Source organism: Pollicipes pollicipes, unplaced genomic scaffold (genome assembly GCF_011947565.3).
Source record: "Pollicipes pollicipes isolate AB1234 unplaced genomic scaffold, Ppol_2.1 Scaffold_3447;HRSCAF=4054_pilon_pilon_pilon, whole genome shotgun sequence".
Classification (NCBI taxonomy): domain Eukaryota; kingdom Metazoa; phylum Arthropoda; class Thecostraca; order Pollicipedomorpha; family Pollicipedidae; genus Pollicipes; species Pollicipes pollicipes.
In genome coordinates this window covers 31,512,648-31,523,248 of record NW_023596297.1, presented here as the reverse complement: position 1 = coordinate 31,523,248, position 10,601 = coordinate 31,512,648, and the positions used below count along the sequence as shown (strand labels likewise).

At 46.1% G+C, this 10,601-nt stretch overlaps 1 protein-coding gene across 1 annotated transcript; it reads left to right on the top strand.

Annotated features, from left to right (window-relative positions):
• The first annotated feature begins 2,347 nt into the window (after positions 1 to 2,347).
• Positions 2,348 to 2,911, top strand: LOC119092434 (acanthoscurrin-2-like). The gene has a single exon (XM_037215395.1). It carries the CDS (start codon positions 2,348 to 2,350, stop codon positions 2,909 to 2,911), a length of 564 nt encoding a protein of 187 aa, XP_037071290.1.
• Positions 2,912 to 10,601: the final 7,690 nt, after the last annotated feature.

The following is a 10,601-nucleotide window of genomic DNA, read 5'->3' as shown; positions in this document are numbered from 1 at the left end:
AGCCGAAGTCGCAAAAATCGCGGGGTTATCCAAATTCGCCTGCCCTCCATATCTTTTCTAAGCCATTGGTGGTATACTCTTTAATGTTATTAGCAGTTCGTTCAGTGTAAGATAGCACAACCGTATTCACGAAGCCTCGAAGCCTCGAAGGAGCAAGGAAGTCAACGCGTCATGGCCAGGAATCCAGAAAGAAGAGCGTTCATCGGTTTTAGAATCTCAAAACTTACCGGAAAGGGTACTATCAAAAGGCTTCACACCATCTCAGACATCGCATGAAGAATGTAGCGAACATTGTGTGACTCATTTTCCTTGAGCCATGTGGTATTGCAATTATCCATAGCGTGAAGACAACCTTTGCAACTTTGAAGACTGCTTGCGATGTTGTTTTTTGCGGTTGTAGCAGCGTTCGACCACTGGATATAACTGTGAGAAGCTGTCGACTTTATGGACAGTTGTCAAATGTAGCTGGTGAATGGCGAGAGCCAGGTCAGTTACGCATTTGAACCGGAGTAGGTTAGGTCAGCATTTTCGCTGAGCCCCCTAACCGATTATAAAAAGTGACACGCCTGCAACCCTGACTGCATTTTTACAAACAGAACTATTTGCTTTCACTCTCAACTAACAGGGCGTGGTACCCACATTGATCTGGTGCAGAGTGCAGCAACCAGGGGATAAATCTGGCATAAAAGGACAGGTGTACCATAGTAACCACCACTCATCAACGCCTAGCAGCCACCATCAACTACTCGCCGCCATGAGGGTAAAGTATTGTCTCGACCATAACACTCTCTTCGGCACATACACCTGTCCACACTGTGGGACAGATCCCACTGTGTGGACAGCTGTGTAACGGCTTGTAAATCTCCGCCAAATATCGTGTCAAGTTTCATCACGCTCATTGTTCAGCACCCAAATCGGAGGAGTTTCTGACAGCCTTTACCGGAGATTCATGGGAGCATTCTGTTTTCTGCATCGCTTAATTTAAACCTATTTACTTGTGTTCCATCTCAAAGGCCGGGCTTGAAACGTCTACCGAGGTGTTGAGATCGAGCCTCGGTGTCCGTTTCCCTGAAGTCTTTGCCAGTCGAAACACCATCTCCTACAGGGTTCATACTTCTAACTCCGAAGCACCATCTCCCACAGGGTTCATACTTCTAACTCCGAAACACCATCTCCCACAGGGTTCATGCTTCTAACTCCGAAACACCATCTCCCACAGGGTTCATACTTCTAACTCCGAAACACCATCTCCCACAGGGTTCATACTTCTAACTCCGAAACACCATCTCCCACAGGGTTCATACTTCTAACTCCGAAACACCATCTCCCACAGGGTTCATACTTCTAACTCCGAAACACCATCTCCCACAGGGTTCATACTTCTAACTCCGAAACACCATCTCGCTCAGGGTTCATACTTCTAACTCCGAAACACCATCTCCCACAGGGTTCATACTTCTAACTCCGCCAAAGTCCAGGGGTCGCAAAGCAGCGGTCATACGCGCCCCGTCCACCAATGCACGCTGACGAAACAAGTCATACAAAGTGGCGCATTTGCAGGCTTTGCTCACATCACGTTTGAACAAAACGCATGTGGCCTGCACTTGCAGCGCCGCGTTTATTCGGGCCGTTGATCTCCGTGTTCATGCTTGACTCTTATTGAGATAAACGTTATCAGTCTGAATGGTGACTTTCTTCTCACATGACGCATGTACTTGGAGTGCATGGCAGGGCAACGCAATTGCACACGGAGGACGGAATGAGATCCCGCTCATCAAAAATTCATTTGAAATCGTTTCCTTCTAAAATATGAGCTCGCTGGCCATCAGCATGCCAGCCAACAGATGTTGAACGACTGCGATATCCCACCTATGCATCTCGCCTTCAGCCGTAACGTACTGTTGTGTTTTTTCCAATGGAATTAAAAGCAGCTCTCACATGCTGCGGCGTTCGAGGAGTGAAAGTGCAAAATTTCGATTAATTTGAATCGTCGCTTTCATGACACTTGAATTTGTTTTAATAATGGTACTATGAAGCTTTTCGTGCTGCATACTTCTGAGCCACACTTACAGACAGGTAGCAGAGAAAACACGGTGTTATTTTGCAAGCACTATTCACTCAGCATAAAGACCGCATACTGCACTAGAAGTTCCCGCCTCCACAGCGATGTCAAATTCCTGTAAAGCACCTCATGAGTCTGAGGTATTTCAACCCTTTTGTACCACGATGTATTCATGACACAGTCACATCCAACCCGCGTGCGCACAAGAAGCTGTCCTAATAGCTTCGTTCTACACCTTACAGTTGGCTATCGTTCTCTGCCTGGTGGCTGCGGCTGCTCCCAGCTATGGCGGGTTCTTGGGACCATTCAGCGGCGCGTGCCGGTGGATTCGCCCTTGGTGGACTGCGAGGCGGATTCGGCGGATTAGGCGGATTCGGCCTCCGAGGACTAGGAGCCGGCTACGGCTACGGCCTGAACGGCGGGTACGGCGGATACAGCGGATACGGCCTCAACGGCGGGTACGGCTTCAACGGCGGATATGCCCTTGGCGGACTGAGGGGCGGATTCGGCGGATTCGGCCTCCGAGGACTAGGAGCCGGCTACGGCTACGGCCTGAACGGCGGGTACGGGGGATACGGCGGATATGGCCTCAACGGTGGATACGGCGGATACGGCTTCAACGGCGGATACGCCCTTGGCGGACTGAGAGGCGGATTCGGCGGATTCGGTCTCCGCGGACTGGGAGCCGGGTACGGCCTCGGCGGTGGGTACCAGAAGCACTTCTCCGGATACGGACTCGGCGGCGGACAGTTCGGTGGATACAAGAAGCACTTCTCCGGATACGGACTCGGCGGCGGACAGTTCGGTGGATACAAGAAGCACTTCTCCAGCTACAGCTACGGACATTGACAAATGACTGGTTAGTTTTCAGGTAACGTCTCTAATACCTCGGTAAAATGTTTCGGTTCCTTAGTCAGCAGATATATTAGCAATTGATCATTTTGCGCTGTGTTCACCAGAATACATGAACTGTCGCGTGCACTGATGACATGCATATGGAGACCGACAGTATACTAGAGCGGAAATGAGAGAAAAGAACGAGAAAGGGAGCAGGAGAATAACAAATATAACGCGAAACAAAAGCAAATGCTGGGAGGCACGCCGGATCGAGCTGCCCTTGAACTGGAGAGCATGAGGAGGGACATGCCCTGATGTCATATGTAGCATCAGCGCACTAATAGATAGGAAAAGTGGGACGGGATTGGAGACGCAACGTTTTCCAAGCTGTTAGCCCACAGCTAGGTCCGCGATGGCCAGCCAGGCTTTCATCTTGCAAAAGCCAGTTGTGCTACAATGCTGACCCGGCCGTTAACCTGCACGTGCTGAGGACACTGCAATCTTTTTTGCGATTTCTCTTTAATTTTAGACCCCCACATAGCACGCATAAAACTCCATCTCAGTGTAATATAATGGACAACATTGTTTGGCTGGTGCCAGTAAAGTTGCTTAGACAGCAGTGATCATAATGTTTTGGACTATAACATTTCTATTGTTTCAAAGAGCATCTTAAACACTGACGCCAGTTTTCTGGTTACAAATGGGAAGGAGTGGTATTTCAAATAACCTATCACCAAATACACCAGAAATTTCGCATTTACACCACATTCAGTAAACTAACCGCTAAACGTCTTTTTTTCAATTTCATGTATCAATCCAAGGGTTTACACTGCCAAGGTAAAGAATGTAGGACATTTAAAAGCATGGGAAGCCTTCTCAGTTCATAACAATACACACAGGCACAAGCACCGTTCAATGCGTCACAATGCCGCATTGTCATGACCTGTATTCAGGAGGCAGACGCATGCTCTTATATGGTGTTTGCTTTCCTTAAAGAATTCACCATGCAACAGCGCCGAATAATTACCACATCGCAGCTTTGAAATGGCTGTCATTTCCCTTTTGCCAAAAAACAATACCCGTCTTTCACTGCAAGACAGTCACCGTTGCGCTGTTTGTAATGCTGCGTACAAGCAAAAACAGCTCTAGCATTTCGTCCACAACTATCACGCAATGAAGCGACTTTGTTGACATTTAGCATTGCCACAAGACTAATACATGGTTCAATGTTGAAGCGGAATTTCCATGACACGAAAAGAGACCAGGCATGTCAAGGACCTCTGTGCACATATCGCATGGCCTACCTACCGCAAATTTATGATCAATACTGAATGATTGATTGGCGTCGTATGTCGAAATGAAATTTGTTAAACAGAACTAGACGCAGATACAGATATAGCGAGATATAGAAACAGCAAACCACACGAAAATCGTAACGAAAATCGTAACCAGACAAAACCTCAAAAAATATTGACAATCACAGTAAGGGCGAAACGTATCATATGCAAGTAACCCGGCCGTTATGGTTGTAAATTGCATGATTAGTTTGCATTGTTTCATCCATATGTATTAACTGAAAGAAGCACCAAGGGTGTAGTTTCATATTGTTGAGTGGCCCCAGTACTCTAACTCTGAGAAAAACGGAAGTACGGTTAGATATTTTCCCTGCTCAGATTTTTAACAAGGAAAATGCTGACAGTCTCTGGTAAGATTCTGGTTCTTGCTGATTCCTTTCCATTCGGCCATGGGACCATTCAGCCTCAGCGTACTAGGAGCCGGGTACGGCTACGGTATGGACGGCTTCAACGGTGGATACGGCTTTAACGGCGGACATGGCTTCAACGGTGGATACGGCCTCAACGGTGGATGCGGCTTCAACGGCGGGTACGGTTTGGACGGCGGTACGCCCTTGGCGGACTGAGAGGCGGATTCGGCGGATTCGGTCTCCGCGAACTGAGAGGCGGATTCGGCGGATTCGGTCTCCGCGGGCTGAGAGGCGGATTCGGCGGATTCGGTCTCCGCGGACTGGGAGCCGGGTACGGCCTCGGCGGTGGATACCAGAAACATTTCTCCGGATACGGACTCGGCGGCGGACAGTTCGGTGGATACAAGAAGCACTTCTCCGGATACGGACTCGGCGGCGGACAGTTCGGTGGATACAAGAAGCACTTCTCCAGCTACAGATATGGACATTGACAAATGACTGGCTAGTTTGTCAGGTAGCATCCCTAATAACTTGGTAATATGTTTCAGATAATTAGGTGGCAGACATATAGAGAGCTGACAATTTTGCGCTGTGTTCACTAGCATACATGAAATGTCGCGTGCACTGAATGCATGCATATCGAGACCGACAGCATACTAAAGCGAAAACTAGAGAAAAAAAGAAAAAGGGATCAGGCAATAACAAAGATAACACGAAGCAAAGCAAACCATAAGACTGTAAAACTTGGAGGGAAGCAGAGTCAACAGCCGGTCACAGTTCGTTCACAGGGAGGCACGCCGGACCGAGCTGCCCTTGAACCGGGGAGGATGAAGAACGACACGCCTTGGTGTGATCATATGTAGCCTCAGCGCACTAATGGTCAGGGAAAATGGGGAAAATTAGAGGCCCAACTCTTTCCAAAATGTTAGCCCGCAGCTCGGCCCGCCTCGGCCAGCCAGGCTTTCATCTTGCAAAAGCCAACTGTGCTATAATGCTGACCCGGCCCTTAAAACGCAAGACCAAGTAAACTGCAACCTTTCTGTGATTTTCCCTAATTTTAGATCTTTTCATAGCGTGCATAAAGTTTCATCTCGGTGTCATCTAATGCACAACATTGTTTGGCTAATACCAGTAATGTTGCTCAGACAGCAGTGATCGAAGTGCTCGTACTATGAAGTGCATATTGTTTGAAAGAATATATTCAACACTGACGACAGTTTTTTATTACAAATGGAAAGGAGTGGCATTTTAAACAGCCCATCATAAAAGGTTCCATGAATTTCGAATGTGCACCACATTCAGTAAGGAATAAATAAGGAATCAATAATAATATATATACTATAATAAGGAATAATAAGGAATAATAATATATATGCTATAATAAGGAATAATAAGGAATAATAAGGAATAGATACTACATCACAGTTTTGAAATGACCGTTATTCCCCTTTTACCAACACCCGTCTTTCATTCTAAGACAGTCACCATTGCGCTGTTGGCAATGCTGCGCACAAACAAAGACAACTTTAACATTGTGTCCACAAATATTAACTATTGAAGTGGCATCACTGACATTTACCATTGCCACAAGGCTAAAATACGGTTCAATGTCAAGGCGGAATTTTTATTGAACGAGCACAGACAAGGCATGTCTGGGACTTCCATGCACATATCGCATGGCTTACCTGCTGCAAATTTCTGATCAATACTGAGTGGTTGGTTGGCGTCGTATATTGAATTGGAGTTCATTGAACAGAACTAAACACAGATACAGATATTGCCAGGGACAGAAAAACAAACTACATGAAACTTGTTATCAGGCATATGCCTTGAAAAATATTGACAATCATAGTAAGAGTGAAACACGTCATACGCAAGCGCATAGGCGTAAAACGTTGCAAAGTGGGCCAGCTCGCGGCGTACTTCAGGAACTTTTTTCTGGAAGCGCGAGCCCGATATCGGGGGAGGGGGAGGGGGGGGGCGGGTACGAATGAAGATTGTTATCGCTCTTTATTCAAATGGTATGTCCGCTATGCTAGATTTGCATCTAGAGCTGCTTCTCACTGCTGCACAGTCTTTCCTATTCGACTCATCTGTCATTTGGCAACTAAGGCTATCCAGCTTCCCAAGATTATTCGTCAATTTTAACATTTTCTTTCCTGGGGAGGCGAAATTCCCGAGCGGGTAGGCATTTCGGGTCATTGAGGAAGCATCTGTCTCCGCAGCACAGATGCCAAAATAAGTCCTGAATATAAGCTGGTAATAGTTTTGAACGGGGATCGATGGTTCACGGTGCGACAGATTTTTCATGTGCCTTCATTTCGCTGGCTGCTTTTTCAGAGAGAAGAATTGTCGCAGCATTTTAGGCGGAAAGAAATTTGGGAGCTTGAAACTGCCAGAAACAAGATGACAAAAGTCATAAAACTTTTGATTTTCATGTCATGAAAAAACTAAGCCATATAATAAGGCCAATCTGCAACATGTTCCTTATCTGGGCCCTGCTCCTGTCGGCCGTTGGTGGCCACGGCCCTGGCCCGGATTTCTCCCGCATGACTGACTGCGAGCTGATCGTATGGCTGTTTTGTTGCATACTTTTGGATCAGCGTTAGTACTACATGCCATATGAAACATGTGTCGGACAGCTGCAATAACATATTTTTCCTAACTGTCTTCCCTTACACCACACCATCGCAGAAAAATAACCTCCGGGAAGCTGTCTGCCTTAGGTATGAACTGACACAACGGATGCTGCATTGCCCATCATGCAACGTATACGACTTGACCTGTTTTTGTGTGTAGGCGGAGCCTTGCCAAAGAGAAACACAAGGTTGACAAAAGCCCGTCTTATGATGATCCCCCAAAAATCCCCGGATATAGTTTACTTGTTAACAAGTGATGCGGTTTTCTTCGTTTCATTCTCATTTTTTCTTCTAACCAGAACAAAAACCAGGAACTACCGAAAGCTTAATTCTCTTTGTATTTTGAGTCTAATGAACTGCAGAAATCAGGCGCTGAACGGCTACATGGAATAAATCACCGGTGCTCCTGATTTACAATGGTTGGTTGACTCTTTCTAAACGGAGAGAACTGAGAAGCTTTGACAGAATTTGTTACCTCGGTTCTACTGACATTGAGGACATCGCGAAGGTAGATTGTAGATCGATATGTCTGATCCAAATTTGAAGAGGAAAATTGTATTGCAGATCGAGTGGTCGGCAATGCGTATTAACATGGCTAAGCCATGTTTCTCTGAAAATGTTCACCATTCAGTCAGAATCGATCAGTGATGCAATTTAAGTAACGTGTTTTCTTAACATGCGCTCTTGCAAATCTTAGCAACAAAACTTCGACACCAAGCGTCGTAATCTCCATAGTCCGCCGGGCGTTAGCCCAGTTGCTCTTAGTCGTGGCCCACCGGTGGACAAAGATGATGACGCCTCTAAAATTATTACCTTTAAACACTTAAATCTACTAGTAATGCGAGTTATGTGACGTAATTTTGGGTGTGCGCACTAGAAAATCTTAGAAACACAAGACTCGACCCCACGCGTTGCGGTCTCCGTAGGCCGCGCAGCATCGGCTTAGCAGCTAATATTGAGCTGTGGCTAAATGGTGGACGTGGTAGTGGACTAAGTGGTGTGCCTAAGTGGAAATCATGACGCTTCCAAAAAAGTATGCTTGAACGCCTCATAACATCAGACCTTACATTCAGAAGGCAGCCTGGGGGCATGTTTCACGTGTGCAGTTTTTAGACAGATGAAAAGAACCGATTGACCCTTAAAGCACCGCGAAGTTATACTGCAATCTGGTGGTTAAGCTTGAAGAGTGAAGGTGGAATATCTATTTTTCGTTTCTTTGCAGCTATTCATATATCCAGAGACAGATTAACACGGCGCCCGCCGTCTGGTAGCACTTGCAGTGGCAGAAACTTTTCGGTTTTACGGAAGCTGCAGCCCAGACCATTCGTGTTCTTGCTCTTGAGGTTGCGGACGGGCATATTCAAGCCCTTTGATGCAATTTGTCTCAATAATACATTTTGAAAAACGAACGTTGTCAGGCAAACATGGCATGATCTTCCCCGTTTTCAAAGCTCATTTCGACCCAACCTAATTAACAGTAATGAGACCCGCGTTGACTCAACAATAATGAGACCCCTTATTCCCTTCCGAGCAAGGGGCCTCCTGAGTAGAATACCAGGGGTACATACCGTTTCCGGTCACGGGCTGAAGGGCCATTCCGTCCCATCGCGAAGTGTCTTCTGGCTGTCATTCTGGTGGCACGGGGCGGGATCTCCTAGTCGATCCAGAGGCCATTAGGAGGATATATCATATCACATGGTTCCCATCCCTGACATGGAAAGCCTTCTCACCCGCGCAGGTAGCCCCGGATCAGTACAGGAACCATCATTGACGGAACAACATTCCTGATCACCGCAGGTAGTCCAATAATTGTCACAAAGAATTCAGTTCCGTGTTTTTCTGTCTTCTTCAGAGATATTGAGTTCTCCCTGACCTTAGACTGTAGATGAAATGGGGTTTCCAATTCGTATTAGCATTGCTGACCCGTGTTCGTCTTAAAATGCTAAATATCCTGTCAGAACTGATTTCTGATAGAAAACCACGTAATATGGTCTTGAACATGCGCGCTCGCAAATCATAGCAATAGCCTCGAGGCCCGGCGTTGCAGTCTCCAAGCCCTGCGGCGTCGGCCTTGCGGCCGTAACACTAAGCGATGGCCAATGAATAAACGAAAAAGATGACGCATCTGTTTTATCATCTGATGACGCACAGATCACGCATCAAACGCGAATAGATGACGATGGTGAGATGGCTGGTGAACTAGGCAAATCGGCACGCATGTTAAATGTAGTGCAAATTTAAGCCAAATGCCTTAATCTGAAAAGTAGGGGGCCATTTAACATTACTGCCCCTCCCCCACCTTGAAAAGTGGGATCATAGCCCCCGGCCCCACCCCCACGCCCTGTTTCTACGCCCATGCGCAAGAGACCCTGCCATCATAGTTGTAAATTGCATGATTAATGTGCATGTTTTCATTCATTTGTATCAACTGAAAGAAACACTAGGGTGTGTAGTTTCATATTTTTAGGTGACCCCAGCCCATTTTACTCGGAGAAAAAAAGTGGAAATACGGTGAGGTATTTTCCCTGCTCAGGTTTTAAACAACAAAAATGCTGGCACAGTCTCTGGTAAGATTCTGGATCTTGCTGCATTCTTCAACATTACTCCAGACTAGACAATAGTTCTTGCTGCATCTAAGCTTCATCCTGGGCTGTGTCTTCGGTCTTGCTGGATCTTTTGGCTAAATATGAGATTCGTCCTTGTTTTGCGAGATCTGTTGGCTGAACATGAGACCGGGTTCTGGTTCCTGCTTGCACCGCGGCTTAATTCCAGACTGGTTGCAAAGCCAGGAATCGGCTTCATGGAAGAAATCTTGGGAACTAGGTACATGTTTGCTGCTCACTGAGTAAAAATACACCAATAGTGACATCTTGTCTTCTATATCTAACAGCATATGCCAACACGCTAATAATTGTTGATCTATTTGCGCGCCTACATGCTGATGGATTTGTTTGATCATTCATCTGCTTACTTAGCTGCATACTATAGGCTTAAGATACTGAAGTGTATAAAGCATATTTAAGTAATAAAGGTTCCACAATAATACATGCAATGCATTATCATTGCTGTTCTCTTATTGCAACTGCTGACTGCAGCAGCTTTTTCTAAATAGCAATTCAAAGACGAAATAAAAACTATAAAGAGAAAATGTGCAGAATGACGAAGATGAGCCATTAGGTCTGGCTAACGCATGCCTTCGAAATTTCAGAGCATCATTTTTGGTGTCATAATAGCATGCAAAAGCCTCCCATTACCATGCATTAGCAAAACATTATATATGTCCTACCAGGTACCATATGTATGTCATAGTATCATGCCAGGCAGTCACCACTTTTTGTGCAGTAGCTGGAACCTGTAC

What these genes read in the sequence shown, in the direction of transcription:
- LOC119092434 (XM_037215395.1), top strand. Translation starts at nt 2,348, where the DNA reads ATGGCGGGTTCTTGGGACCATTCAGCGGCGCGTGCCGGTGGATTCGCC.